Genomic DNA, 15,450 nt, shown 5'->3' with positions numbered 1-15,450 from the left:
TTTCCCTCCCCCCCCCCCTTTCTTATTCCCCTTGCACACAAAGCGTTAAAGCTCTGTTGCACTAGCAGCAGCAAACCCACACACACAGGAAGTCCCAGCTGGCTGTCAGTCATAGGCAAGTTCAGCCTCCCTCCTGCATGGAGAGAAAAACACACACACACACGCACACACACAGAGGCTGGGAAGGAACATGCTCCAGGCCGTGTGCAATGCTTGTGGTTACGTTAGTCCAGTCACTTGCTTGGGGGGATGATGTTGCTGCTGTTATTTTAAACTCACCCAAAATGGAACAGGTAGGAGAACTGGGGCACCGATGGAGAGGCAAGGATCTGGGCTGATGGCTTAAGAGGAAGCAAGGATTTGGTGCCTGTTGGGATTAGTAGGGCAGAAGGCAAGGAGCCCAGCAGTGGCTGGAGACAGAGCCGATGAATGATGTAACTAGAGCCAATGGCAGGCAGAGCCCACTGAATCTAGATTTGCTCCCCACCCTCTTCCTACCTCCCAGGTTCTGCAAGGGGTAACCCTGAGCCTAAAGAAGAGGGTGCCGATAGACAGCGTGACCCCCTGGACTTTGACTTTTGTTGGCCTTTGTCTGTCTTTTCAGACCTGGTACCCACAGCATACATTTGGGGACTCATAGAATTATAGAATCATAGAGTTGGAAGAGACCACAAGGGCCATCCAGTCCAACCCCCTGCCAAGCAGGAAACACCATCAAAGCATTCCTGACAGATGGCTGTCAAGCCTCCGCTTAAAGACCTCCAAAGAAGGAGACTCCACCACACTCCTTGGTAGCAAATTCCACTGCCGAACAGCTCTTACTGTCTGGAAGTTCTTCCTAATGTTTAGGTGGAATCTTCTTTCTTGTAGCTTGAATCCATTGCTCCGTGTCCGCTTCTCTGGAGCAGCAGAAAACAACCTTTCTCCCTCCTCTATGTTGTTTAGTCGTTTAGTCGTGTCCGACTCTTCGTGACCCCATGGACCATAGCACGCCAGGCACTCCTGTCTTGCACTGCCTCCCGCAGTTTGGTCAAACTCATGTTCGTAGCTTCGAGAACACTGTCCAACCATCTTGTCCTCTGTCGTCCCCTTCTCCTAGTGCCCTCAATCTTTCCCAACATCAGGGTCTTTTCCAAGGATTCTTCTCTTCTCATGAGGTGGCCAAAGTATTGGAGCCTCAGCTTCACGATCCGTCCTCCCAGGGAGCACTCAGGGCTGATTTCCTTAAGAATGGATAGGTTTGATCTTCTTGCAGTCCATGGGACTCTCAAGAGTCTCCTCCAGCACCATAATTCAAAAGCATCAATTCTTCGGTGATCAGCCTTCTTTATGGTCCAACTCTCACTTCCATACATCACTACTGGGAAAACCATAGATTTAACTATACGGACCTTTGTCGGCAAGGTGATGTCTCTGCTTTTTAAGATGCTGTCTAGGTTTGTCATTGCTTTTCTCCCAAGAAGCAGGCGTCTTTTAATTTCGTGACTGCTGTCACCATCTGCAGTGATCAAGGAGCCCAAGAAAGTAAAATCTCTCACTGCCTCCATTTCTTCCCCTTCTATTTGCCAGGAGGTGATGGGACCAGTGGCCATGATCTTGGTTTTTTTGATGTTGAGCTTCAGACCATATTTTGCGCTCTCCTCTTTCACCCTCATTAAAAGGTTCTTTAATTCCTCCTCGCTTTCTGCCATCAAGGTTGTGTCATCTGCATATCTGAGGTTGTTGATATTTCTTCCAGCAATCTTAATTCCGGCTTGGGATTCATCTAGTCCAGCCTTTCGCATGATGAATTCTGCATATAAGTTAAATAAGCAGGGAGACAATATACAACCTTGTCGTACTCCTTTCCCAATTTTGAACCAATCAGTTGTTCCATATCCAGTTCTAACTGTAGCTTCTTGTCCCACATAGAGATTTCTCAGGAGACAGATGAGGTGATCAGGCACTCCCATTTCTTTAAGAACTTGCCATAGTTTGCTGTGGTCGACACAGTCAAAGGCTTTTGCATAGTCAATGAAGCAGAAGTAGATGTTTTTCTGGAACTCTCTAGCTTTCTCCATAATCCAGCGCATGTTTGCTATTTGGTCTCTGGTTCCTCTGCCCTTTCGAAATCCAGCTTGCACTTCTGGGAGTTCTCGGTCCACATACTGCCTAAGCCTGCCTTGTAGAATTTTAAGCATAACCTTGCTAGCGTGTGAAATGAGCGCAATTGTGCGGTAGTTGCAGCATTCTTTGGCACTGCCCTTCTTTGGAATTGGGATGTAGACTGATCTTCTCCAATCCTCTGGCCATTGCTGAGTTTTCCAAACTTGCTGGCATATTGGGTGTAGCACCTTAACAGCATCATCTTTTAAAATTTTAAACAGTTCAGCTGGAATATCATCACTTCCACTGGCCTTGTTATTAGCAATGCTTTCTAAGGCCCATTTGACTTCACTCTCCAAGATGTCTGGCTCAAGGTCAGCAACCACACTACCTGAGGTGTACGAGACCTCCATATCTTTCTGGTATAATTCCTCTGTGTATTCTTGCCACCTCTTCTTGATGTCTTCTGCTTCTGTTAGGTCCTTACCACTTTTGTCCTTGATTATGGTAATCTTTGTACGAAATGTTCCTTTCATATCTCCAATTTTCTTGAACAGATCTCTGGTTTTCCCCATTCTATTGTTTTCCTCTATTTCTTTGCATTGCTCATTTAAGAAGACCCTCTTGTCTCTCCTTGCTGTTTTTTGGAAATCTGCATTCAGTTTCCTGTATCTTTCCCTATCTCCCTTGCATTTTGCTTGCCTCCTCTCCTCCGCTATTTGTAAGGCCTCGTTGGACAGCCATTTTGCTTTCTTGCATTTCCTTTTCCTTGGGATGGTTTTCATTGCTGCCTCCTGTATAATGTTACGAGCCTCCATCCATAGTTCTTCAGGCACTCTGTCCACCAAATCTAAATCCTTAAACCTGTTCCTCACTTCCACTGTGTATTCATAAGGGATTTGATTCAGATTGTATCTTACTGGCCCAGTGGTTTTTCCTACTTTCTTCAGTTTAAGCTGGAATTTTGCTATAAGAAGCTGATGATCTGAGTTACAGTCAGCTCCAGGTCTTGTTTTTGCTGACTGTATGGAGCTTCTCCATCTTTGGCTGCAGAGAATATAATCAATCTGATTTCGATGCTGTCCATTTGGTGATATCCATGTGTAGAGTCGTCTCTTGTGTTGTTGGAATAAAGTGTTTGTGATGACCAGCTTGTTCTCTTGACAGAACTCTATTAGCCTTTGCCCTGCTTCATTTTGAACTCCAAGGCCAAACTTGCCAGTTGTTCCTTTTATCTCTTGATTCCCTACTTTAGCATTCCAGTCCCCTGTAATGAGAAGAACATCCTTCTTTGGTGTCATTTCTAGAAGGTGTTGTAGGTCTTCATAGAATTGGTCAATTTCACTTTCTTCAGCACCGGTAGTTGGTGCATAAACTTGGATTACTGTGATGTTAAAAGGTCTGCCTTGGATTCGTATCGAGATCATTCTGTCATTTTTGAGATTGCATCCCATTACAGCTTTTGCCACTCTTTTGTTGACTATGAGGGCCACTCCATTTCTGCTACAGGATTCTTGCCCACAGTAGTAGATATGATAGTCATCCGAACTGAATTTGCCCATTCCCTTCCATTTTAGTTCACTGATGCCCAGGATGTCGATATTTATTCTTGTCATCTCATTTTTGACCACATCCAGCTTACCTCCACTCATGGTTCTTACATTCCAGGTTCCTATGCAATATTTTTCTTTACAGCATCGGACTTTCCTTTCGCTTCCAGGCATATCCGCAACTGAGCGTCCTTTTGGCTTTGGCCCAGCCGCTTCATCAGCTCTGAATCTACTTGTACTTGTCCTCCGCTCTTCCTCAGTAGCATGTTGGACGCCTTCCGACCTGAGGGGCTCATCTTCCAGCGTCATAACTTTTATATGCCTGTTGTCTTTGTCCATGGAGTTTTCTTGGCAGGGATACTGGAGTGGCTTGCCAGTTCCTTCTCCAGGTGGATCACGTTTAGTCAAAACTCTCCACTATGACCTGTCCATCTTGGGTGGCCCTGCATGGCATAGCTCATAGCTTCTCTGAGTTATTCAAGCCCCTTCGCCACGACAAGGCATTGATCCATGAAGGGGCCCTCCTCTATACAACATCCTTTTATATATTTGAACATGGCTATCATATCACCCCTTAACCTTCTCTTCTCCAGTTTAAACATACCCAGCTCCCTAAGCCGTTCCTCGTAAGGCATTGTTTCCAGGCCTTTGACCATTTTGGTTGCGCTCCTCTGGACACGTTCCAGCTTGTCAGTATTCTTCTTGAACTGTGGTGCCCAGAACTGGACACATTACTCCAGGTGAGGTCTGACCAGAGCAGAATACAGTGGTACTATTACTTCCCTTGATCTAGATGCTATACTCCTATTGATGCAGCTCAGAATTACATTGGCTTTTTAAGCTGCTGCATCACACTGTTGACTCATGTCAAGTTTGTGGTCTACCAAGACTCCTAGATCATTTTCACATGTACTGCTCTCAAGCCAGGTGTCACCCATCCTGTATTTGTGCCTTTCATATTTTTTTTGCCCAAGTGTAGTACTTTACATTTCTCCTTGTTAAAATTCATCTTGTTTGCTTTGGCCCAGTTGTCTAATCTGTTAAGGTCATTTTGAAGTGTGATCCTGTCCTCTGGGGTATTAGCCACCCCTCCCAATTTGGTGTCATCTGCAAACTTGCTCAGGATGCCCTCAAGCCCATCATCCACTTATTTTTTCCCCTTTTCACTGTACATTTGTATGGTGGCAGTTCTGCTGTTGTGACTCATCGTAGGTCAGGCTGTGACCTAGAATGTGTCCTGAAGACTAATGTATTGTGCATATGCTCATCTGGGTCGCTTGTGAACAGATTGTGCACTATAATACACTTCACTTACATGAAGGACCATAGCTCAGTGGTAGAACATATGCTTTTCATGTGGAAGGTCCCAGGTTCAGTTCTTGGTGTCATGAGTTTAAAGGGCTCAGGCAACAGCTTACATCAGGGGCGTGATTTGTAGCACATGACCAAGGATATCTGACTCCCTGTTGTTTAACAGTAGCAACAGTTCTCCTTCTCCCAAAACCAAGCTGCCAAATTGAAGAAAAGAGGGATGACAGGGATGCATTTTTATGACTTAAATTTGTGACTGATCCAGCAAAAACTGATGTTTAATGCAGTGTTTCCCAACCTTGTGCCTCCAGATGTTTTGGGACTACAACTCCCATCATCCCTAGCTAGCAAGACCAGTGGTCAGGAATGATGGGAATTGTAGTCCGAAAACAGCTGGAGGCACAAGGTTGGGAAACACTGGTTTAATGTATATTGGCCTCCACAATATTTTTACAGGAAGGCACTGTGTGATACAGAAAGATATAGGAGGTGTAATGCTGGAAATATTTCACTGAAGCATATGATTAGAGCATGCCCAGTGATATTTTCTTTTTAGTCTGAAGTTATCCTGGTTGGGTTTTTATTGGCAAAATCCTTGAAATTGGCAAATGTACATGCAGTTTTTAAATTACATTCCTGTAGTATGGGGATTAATGGCAAAACAACAAAGTATATTTTGTGAGCCTATATGGTTGCTGAGAGGCTTCTGCTTCTAGCTGGAAGGATAAACATCCACCATCTGAGGATCTCACTGCCCTTGCTACATTTCGAACACATTTCTTATGTCTGAAATCTGTTTCATTATGTTTTTATATTTCATTGTTATTTCTCTTTTTTACTGTACACTACTTGGATATTTTGATGTTAGCGGTCTACACATTCTGCAAAATACATAGACATAAACAAATTTTACCACTCTGTCTCAGCTGCCAATCTTGCATCTGTGTTCTGAATGAAATGAAATTTCTGGGCCCTCTACAGAAGCAGACCCATCCATATTCAATGTATTGCAGTAATCCAAACAGGAGGCTATCATGGCATGGATAACAGAAGCTAAGCTAGGGTTAAAAGGTGGTTCTTACCACAATGACAACCTTCTTCTTCACTTACAAAGATGGTCAATGCGTACATCAAATCAACATACCTGATATTTTAAGCCAGAGATGGGGAGCCTGTGACCCTCCCAGCTATTGCTGCACTACAGCTCCCATCATCACTGACTATGCTGGCAGAGGCAAATAGCAGCTGGAGCCCAACATCTGGAGTAACCCATCTTTGTTGGCCCTTTCTGTGTCCGGATTTGTCCACCCCTAATGTTGTGGCAATTAAACATGAAAGCGACAGCGTGGGAGAGGTGTTTCCAGCTATCTCACTCCTTGCCTTTATGAAGCCTTGCAAGTTGCTACAGGAGAGGGTCTGTTTTTAGGACCAATGGGTGTTTTTAGGACGAAGGGGAAACCGTCCCGCTCCCTTGTTTTTTTTGCTATTTATAATAATAATAATAATAATAATAATAATAATAATAATAATAATATATTATTTATACCCCGCCCATCTGGCTGGGTTTCCCCAGCCACTCTGGGCGGCTTCCAACAGAAAAATAAAACACAGTAATCTATTAAACATTAAAAGCCTCCCTGAACAGGGCTGCCTTCAGATGTCTTCTTAAAGTCTGGTAGTTGTTTTCCTCTTTGCCATCTGTTGGGAGGGCGTTCCACAGGGCAGGCGCCACCACCGAGAAGGCCCTCTGCCTAGTTCCCTGCAACTTGGCTTCTCGCAACGAGGGAACCACCAGAAGGCCCTTGGTGCTGGACCTCAATGTCCGGGCAGAATGATGGAGGTGGAGACGCTCCTTCAGGTATACTAGACCGAGGCCATTTAGGGCTTTAAAGGTCAGCACCAACACTTTGAATTGTGCTTGGAAACGTACTGGGAGCCAATGTAGATCTTTCAAGACTGGTGTTATGTGGTCTCGGTGGCTGCTCCCAGTCACCAGTCTAGCTGCCGCATTCTGGATTAGTTGTAGTTACCGAGTCACCTTCAAAGGTAGCCCCACGTAGAGTGCATTGCAGTAGTCCAAGCGGGAGATAACTAGAGCATGCACCACTCTGGCAAGACAGTCCGCAGGCAGGTAGGGTCTCAGCCTGCATACCAGATGGAGCTGATAAGACAGCTGCCCTGGACACAGAATTGACCTGCGCCTCCATGGACAGCTGTGAGTCCAAAATGACTCCCAGGCTGTGCACCTGGTCCTTCAGGGGCACAGTTACCCCATTCAGAACCAGGGAATCCTCCACACCTGCCTGCCTCCTGTCCCCCACAAACAGTACTTCTGTCTTGTCAGGATTCAACCTCAATCTGTTAGCTGCCATCCATCTTCCAACCGCCTCCAGGCACTCACACAGGACCTTCACTGCCTTCACTGGTTCTGATTTGAAAGAGAGGTAGAGCTGGGTATCATCCGCATACTGATGAACACCCAGCCCAACCCCCCTGATGATCTCTCCCAGGGGCTGCATGTAGATGTTAAAAAGCATGGGGGAGAAGACAGAACCCTGAGGCACCCCACAAGTGAGAGCCCAGGGGTCTGAACACTCATCCCCCACCACCACTTTCTGAACACGGCTCAGGAGGAAGGAGCGAAACCACTGTATAACAGTGCCCCCAGCTCCTAACCCAGGGGTCCCCAAACTACGGCCCCCGGGCTGGATGCGGCCCAATCGGCCTTCCAATCCGGCCCGCGACGACCCCCGCCGCCCGCTGCCGCCGCCCGCTCTCACAGCGCGCGGCGCAGCGACGATCTAAAAAATCGGCAAAAAAAACCGCCGAAAATCCTTTGTGCGCATGCGTATGGGCCTCCCCCGACCCGGAAGAGGTCATTTCTGGTGCACTTCCGGGTCGGGGGAGGCCCATACGCATGCGCACAAGCGATTTTCGGCGATTTTTTCCCCCGCCCGTGTGCGTGTGCGCATGCGCACGGGCGCACACTCCCCCGCCCTCCGGCCCGCTGCGCGCGCACTCCCCTGCCCTCCGGCCCACTGCGCGGTAAGTCTGGGGACCCCTGTCCTAACCCCTCTAGATGGTCCAGAAGGATGTTATGGTCGATGGTGTCAAAAGCCGCTGAGAGATCCAGCAGGACTAGGAAACAGCTCTCACCTTTGTCCCTAGCCCGCCAGAGATCATCAACCATTGCGACCAGGGCAGTTTCAGTCCCATGATGAGGCCTGAATCCCGACTGGAAGGGATCCAAATGGTCTGCTTCTTCCAGGCGTGCCTGGAGTTGTTCAGCAACCACTCGCTCAATCACCTTGCCCAAGAATGGAAGATTTGAGACTGGGCGATAGTTGGCCATATTAGCCGCATCTAAAGATGGTTTTTTAAGAAGCGGTTTAATGACCGCCTCTTTCAGTGGGTCTGGGAATACTCCCTCATAGAGGGAAGCATTTAACACCCCGCGGAGCCCATCGCCCAGCCCTTCCCGGCTCGCTTTTATTAGCCAGGATGGGCAAGGGTCAAGGAGACAGGTGGTTGGTTTCACTCGTCCAAGCAGCCTGTCCACATCCTCGGAGGTAACAGATTGAAATTGATCCCATGAAACATGACTAGACAGGGCTCCAGCACTCTCCCACCCCGGCCCTGCTCCCACGGTGGAGTCTACCTCCCTCCGAATCTGAGCGACTTTATCTGCAAAAAACTTTTGCAAATTTAAAGGTGGAGGAATGTTGTTAATGTAATCTTGTTATATTTATAGAACTTAAATTTTGTGTGTGTGTGTGTGTGTTTTGGTATGTTGTTACATTTGCTTTTGGTATGTTGTTACATTTGTGTGTGTTTTGGTATGTTGTTACATTTGCTCATTATGAAGTTGCTTTTGCACTGTTTTGATTTTGAAACACCTTCCTGCTTTCTCTGTCATAAGCAGCTTTGGGGGGTGATTTTTGTCAGTGTGTGTGGAAAAACGGCAAATAAAATCATGAACAAATGAGTGAAAAAATCAAGGGAAAGTGCTTTCTTAGCATCTGTCATTTGAATGTAAAGTTATTCTCCTATTATTTGCTAGTAGAATCTCTGCTTTACTAGTAAGAATGCTGAGGTTCCACTTGCTGCTCACATTAACCACACTCCCACTTGGGCGCACAAAACGCTGTGCGAAGGCACACGCTTGCTTTGCTGTCCCAAGACCTTGCATGGAGCCTTGTACGCCTCCTTCCAGCAACTCCTACAGCCAAACCGGTGCCAAACGTATTGCTCTGCTTTCCTTTGGACCACATCAGTGAGACTGAGGGTCTTGTGGTTGGTGTGGCCCAGGACCTCCAGACACACTGCCAAAGCTTGTGTCCCAAGGAGGTCACTTCGCTGCCTTTAACACAGAGGATTGGCTTCACCCCCAGCGGCACACTCCATTGTCTCTCAAGACAGCCGGATGTCAACAAGAATTCAGTGACCATTGGCACTGGGTGAACTCCCCTGGGCTCTCCTCGGGTGGAACCAGAAATGAATTAGTCTGTTTCCAGGAAACAGGCTAAAATAGCAGAAGTCCTTGGGGTGGGTTTGCCTTCACCCTCAGAGGTGCACTGTCGCTTGAGACAGACAAAAAGCAACAACGACGACAACATTATGAATTGCAGTGCTTTTTATTGTTTGACTTGCAATTGTTATGAATTGCAGTGCATTTTATTGTGTTGCTTTAAGGTTCTCTCGTAAGCTGCTTCGCGGCAACTTAGCAGCAGAAAAGCGTAAGAGCTCAGGCAGCGACCCTCGCTTCTTGAGTATAGTTAGCGCTGCTTTAACACATCCACCCTCCTCCCCACCATCCACCCTCCTCTTAAAGCAAAGCCGCGTCCTCGCTTTCCGGCCCCTGCCGTAAAGCACGTCGCCAGGCGCCGTAAACAAACCCAGCCGGCGCCGCGAAGCCGCGTCGGGGCCCTTAGCAACGGGCCTAGCCGCCGCCTTCCCTTAGCAACGGGCACGCGGCAGCATGGCCGACGAGCCAGGGGCAATCGGAGACCACCACCCTCGGGTGTCCGAGGTCAACCAAGCGGTGTCTCGGCACCTCGACCGCCTGCAGGACGGGTCCCGGCAGTGTCGCTTGCAGGCGCTGGCCGGCCTCCGCGCGGCGGTCCTGGAGCGGCCGCTGCCGTCGCCGGTGCTCCAGGAGGTGTTCGCGAAGGCGATGGTCCGGCCGCTGGCGCGCTGCCTGGTGGCCGACCCGGCCGAGCGCTGCCGGGAGCTGGCGCTGGAGCTGACCCGCCACGGCGTGAGCCAGAGCAGCCGGCCGGAGCAGGCGCTGCCCTTCCTGGTGCCGGCGCTGACGCAGCGCCTGGGCCTCCCGCCGGGCGAAGGCGAGCCGTGCGAGGAGCTGCGCCTGGGCCTCCTGCAGCTGCTCAGCCTCCTGCTGCAGGCGTGCCGAGGAGACGCCCTGGCGCCTTACCTGCCCGAGCTGGTGCGCGCCCTGCGCAGCGCCCTCCTCGACCCGTATCCGCAGGCCAAGCGAGAGGGCTGCGCGGGAGCCGCCGCCTGCGCCAAGGCCATGCCAGGTGCGCGCAGGGTTGGGGAAGGGGCTGCCTGGTGGACTGGCGAGTGGGGAGGGTGCAGAGAAGAAGCCTGGCTTGGGGCAGGGGGAGATTGAAATGGGGCCAGGGCACTTTGAAGAGCAGTGGAGAAAAGGGTTTTTTTCCAGCTGGAGTTGGGTTGCTATAGGGTACAGAAAAAAGGTAAAAAAGGTAAAGGACCCCTGGACGGTTAAGTCTAGTCAAAGGTGACTATGGGGTTGCGGTGCTCATCTCGCTTTCAGGCCGAGGGAGCTGCCGTTTGTCCACAGACAACTTTCCGGGTCATGTGGCCAGCAGGACTTCTGGTGCAACAGGACACTGTGGCGGAAACCAGAGCGCACGGAAATGCCATTTACCTTCCCGCCACAGCATCTACTTGCACTGGCGTGCTTTCGAACTGCTATGTTGGCAGGAGTTGGGACAGATCAACGGGAGCTCACCCCATCGCGGAGATTCGAACGCCAAACTTCTGATCAGCAAGCCCAGTAGGCTCCGTGGTTTAGACCACAGCGCGAATTCATTCACAGAATCACAGATTTGTAGAGTTGGGAGGGGCCACGGGGGGCGGGGGTTGCACATCCAACCCCTGCCATGCAGGAATCTTTCACCCAACATGGGACTCCAAACTCACAACCCTGAGATGAAAAGTCTCGTGCTCTACTGACTGAGCTATCCTGTTTCATTTTAAATAAATCTCAAATCGGTTTACCAAAAGGTAAAACTGTAAAATCAAGAGAAAATAAATCTCAGCCCTGCTTTAAAACCTGCAGAAGTTAACCAGCTAAAACAGATTGGAATTGCCTCGAATTTCTAAGTATCGGGGTATGCTTGACCACAGGGGGAATGCTTATAGCAGGTGCCAGAAAAGAGTGTAGCGAAGGCAAGACCTGCTTGATCTCCCAAGTGCAGTTCCCAAGTGCAGACGCTGCCACACAAAGTGATTGAATTTGTGGTATTACTGGTATATGGCACCTGTGAAAGTGCCAGTTTCGATTGAAGCAGTCAAGTGAGCACATACAGGGTAAGGCGATCTTGTAGGTAAACTGGTCACAAGTCGATAGGGGCTTCATATACTGATAGTAACACCTTGAACTTGGCCCAGCAGCAAATCAGCAACCAGTGCAGCTGTCTGAGCACAGGTGTTATATGCTGATAAGGTCTTACTCCTGTCAGCAATCATGCTGCAGCATTCTAGACTAACTGCAGCTTCTGGATCAAGTGTGAAGGAAGCCCTGCTCATCAACAGGAGCCCTGTTTTTGGCCACATCCATGCCATATGTTTAAAGCACATGGCTTCTCCTCTGAAAAGAATCCTGGGAACTCTGGTTGGTTCAGGGTGTTGGGATTGTAATAATAATAATAATAATAATAATAAAAAAATTTATTTATAACCTGCCCTCCCCGGCCAAGACCGGGCTCAGGGCAGCTAACATCAGGTATAAAAACAATTGATTAAAATACAACTTAAAAACAGGATTAAAATACAACTTAAAATGCAGCCTCATTTCAGTGGAAACCCAGAATCAAAACTGTCGGGGCGGGGGGAGACATCAAATCTTCACCAAGGCCAACTATCCAGACTGGTCGTATGTGGGCCAGAAAAAAGCCAGGGAAGTCCCCAAATAGGGGTTCCATCACAGAAGGAAAAGGAAAGGGGGGGATCAGGCTGATTCCAAGCCAAAGGCCAGGTGGAACAACTCTGTCTTACAGGGCCTGCGGAAAGAAATCCGATCCCGCAGGGCCCTGGTCTCATGAGACAGAGCGTTCCACCAGGCTGGAGCCAGTGTTGAAAAGGCGCTGGCCCTGGTTGAGGCTAATCTGACTTCCTTAGGGCCTGGGACCTCTAGAGTTGCTATTTATGGACCTTAAGGTCCTCCGCAGGGCATACCAGGAGAAGCGGTCCCATAGGTACGAGGGTCCTAGGCAGCAAAGGGATTTAAAGGTCAAAACCAGCACCTTAAACCTGACCCTGTACTCCACCGGGAGCCAGTGCAGCTGGAAAAGCACTGTAGTTCTATTTCAGGGAAGCCATGTGCTTTAAATTAATATGGTGTGGATGTGATCCTCCTAGCCACCTATGCACTTTGGGGAAGGGCCGCAGCTCCGTGGTAGAGCATCTGCTCTGCATGTAGAAGGTCCCAAGTTCAACCCCTGGTATCTCCTGGTAGGGCTGGGAAAGAACCCAGCCTAGAACCCTGGAGAATTGCTGCCAGTCAGTGTATAGGCCAGGGGTTCCCAACTTTGGGGGACACATTTGGAAACAAGAAACTCCTGTGGGCACCACATATGCACCTTGGAACCAAGTACATCTACAACTAAAACCTGCTGTCGAACCTAATTTTGTATATGTGCCCCGGAGGTTCCGGTTTCCGCCTGCAGGAATGGCGGACCTGTTTTCCATCTCTCTGACCTTCGTAAGGAATTTGGCGGTTGCTAGGGGAGTAAATGGCAACCCCCTACCCTCTCCGGGGGTTACGGAGAGGGGCCGCTGGCCCGCGATGCCCCCAGACCCACTCCGACTGTTTTTGGAGTGGGGGGAGCTTGGGCTGAGCACTTACGAGGGCCAGGACTCCCGGACGCTAATCTGCATGGCGGGGATTTCCATGGTTAAAGAAGATAATTAGGCTTAAATCTATGGACATACTTCAGAAGGAGGGGAAGAAGCGCTGTTTACTGCTGAGAAATTTATGCTGCTGAGGGAGAGGAGTCAAAGATTGTACAGCATCTGGAAGAAGGATTGATGGGGACGGAGCGATAAGGGAAGTGAGTTTTTATTTTTATTTTTCATATTGTTGCCTCGTACCTTCCCGGACGCGATGTCCTGGCTTGTTTGGAGTGAAAGAGAAGCAAAAGACTGTGTGAGTTGAACTTTATAACTGTTGTTACTGAGCATATTTTTTAAAGATGTGGAGTTGCCGATGAGAAAAGCCCCCCCCTAGTCGGACGGAAGGAGTTCTGGACGCGTTCGGAGGATTTATGAGCTGTGACGCACTTTAAATTGGAGCAGCGACCTGAAGCTAAGTTCAGCTATAGGGCAAGGAGATCCATTAATTTACCAAGAGTTTATGGTTTGATGTTTGGGTCTCCTGCCTGGAAAAGCTGTAAATTCTATAATGATCGTAAATCTTCATGGCTATGAGAGGAAACGAAAGTGATTTGAGTTTTTTAAGATGGTGCTGCTTCGTGCTGCTTCGACGCAACAGGGAGCTCCATTAAGAAGATTTATGGGGAGGCTGGACTGATTAACTCACACAGGAGAAAGAACATCTGTGAAACTTTGTTTGATATTTATCTCAGCAGCTGGGAAACAATCGGATGAAAGTGGAAAATATCTATGTGACTGTAAGGGGAAGATCTGGATTATTATGAACTTGGAGGACGATTTGAACTTTAGAAAAAAGACGGCAGTGGACAGTTGCGAGGAATTCCCAATTTCTTGAAGCATGGGAACCCAAATAAAAAATTCTTTAGATGATTTGGCATAACATTCGGTTTGATTGATATATATATGTGTATAATTTGAAATATTGAATGTGATATAATTGGTTTTAATTGGAAAATTAATAAAAATATTTTTTTTTATAAAAAAATTCCCTAATAATAAATCTACAACACTGCCCCATAAAAAAAAAAAAAAATTTGTATATGTGCCCCGGGCGTGGGGAGGACCCTGTGAGTGCCAGAGAAGGCCTCTGTGGGCATATGTTAGTGACCCCTGGTGTGGCAAATAATACTGAGCTAGAGGACTGCTTCTGTATATAAATAAGGCAACTACATCTTATTAAAAAGACCACAGGAGAAGTGAAAACTTCACAGCCTGGGTTGCTTTTGACTTTTAAGAGCAGCAGACTGAAGAAGCCAAGTCATAGGTGGTGTCAGAAGAGGATGGGCAGTCACCCCCAGGAGACATAATTCCCCCCCCCAATGGCTAGACCAGTATGCTGGACCCTATCTGAAGGCAATTTGCACACATAAATTGGAAATTAAAATAATGCACTCATCTATGCTTCCTTGAAGGTTAAACGCCATTTAAATCAATAACATTTATTCATAAGAAACATGTTTAAGACAAGAACATTAATGTGAAATACTGTATATTCCTGCGTATAAGACTACTTTTTAAACCAGGAAAATGTTCTCAAAAGTCAGGGGTCGTGTTATACGCCAGGTCATATTTCTTATACGGCGAGTATATCCCAAACTCTATTTTAACTGGAAAAGTCGTCTTCTACGCCGGAATATGTAGTTCTCTTTCAAAAATGTATGATAAAGCTCACCTTGGCCCCACTTTGGCCTTTCTGTGACCTCCCATTTCCGCCGCCCCCTGCAGAAAATGGCAGCTGAAATGAAATCTTTCAGTAAGATTAAGATTGCTGTTCTACCATTCCAAAGCACCATTACAGATTCATTGAATCTGGGGCCAAGGTGAGCTTTATCATACATTTTTGAAAGAGAACTACATCTAGTGTCCAAGCCTTTGCTCAGCATTCTGTGTGCTATTATAAAACAGTGCACACAGCTAACTACACTACTTCACCAGGAGTAACATAATTTTTCTCTATTTTCCCCTGACAGATACCTTTCACATGCAGTCAGAAAGTTTGATCAATCCCTTAATGCAAGCAATTTCCCATCAGCACTATAGAGTCCGTGTTGCTGTCATTCAGGCTACAGGAGCAGTGATTCAGTTTGGCAATGCGAAGTCTCTGGACGATGTGCTTTCTCACCTAGCCCAGCGGTGTTTTGATGAGATCCCACAGGTAACTTTCTTCTGGCTAAATTTTAATCCAGGCAGTTCTTTCTTGAAGATACATGTGAGAGACCATATTTAATATTCAATTTTAGCACAGCAATCTTGAACAGCTTTTCTCTTTAGGTTAATTTACTGTCAGATTTCTAAGACTGTTTTAAGATTTTCCTGTTTGAAATGAGGCTTTTAAAACTAAATTTAT

At 47.6% G+C, this 15,450-nt stretch overlaps 1 protein-coding gene across 1 annotated transcript in view; it reads left to right on the top strand.

The window, feature by feature from the left end:
- Positions 1–9,888: 9,888 nt before the first annotated feature.
- The window catches only part of DNAAF5 (dynein axonemal assembly factor 5), a 32,124-nt gene continuing 26,562 nt past the window's right edge, over positions 9,889–15,450 (top strand). Inside the window, exons 1-2 of the mRNA XM_035131635.2 lie at positions 9,889–10,483; positions 15,074–15,258. Coding sequence (XP_034987526.2) covers positions 9,925–10,483; positions 15,074–15,258 — 744 coding nt within the window. The 5' untranslated portion in view covers positions 9,889–9,924. The remainder of the gene's footprint in view (positions 10,484–15,073; positions 15,259–15,450) is intronic.

The sequence above is a fragment of the Zootoca vivipara genome, chromosome 14 (genome assembly GCF_963506605.1).
Source record: "Zootoca vivipara chromosome 14, rZooViv1.1, whole genome shotgun sequence".
Lineage (NCBI taxonomy): Eukaryota > Metazoa > Chordata > Lepidosauria > Squamata > Lacertidae > Zootoca > Zootoca vivipara.
This window is presented reverse-complemented; position numbering and strand designations above follow the sequence as displayed.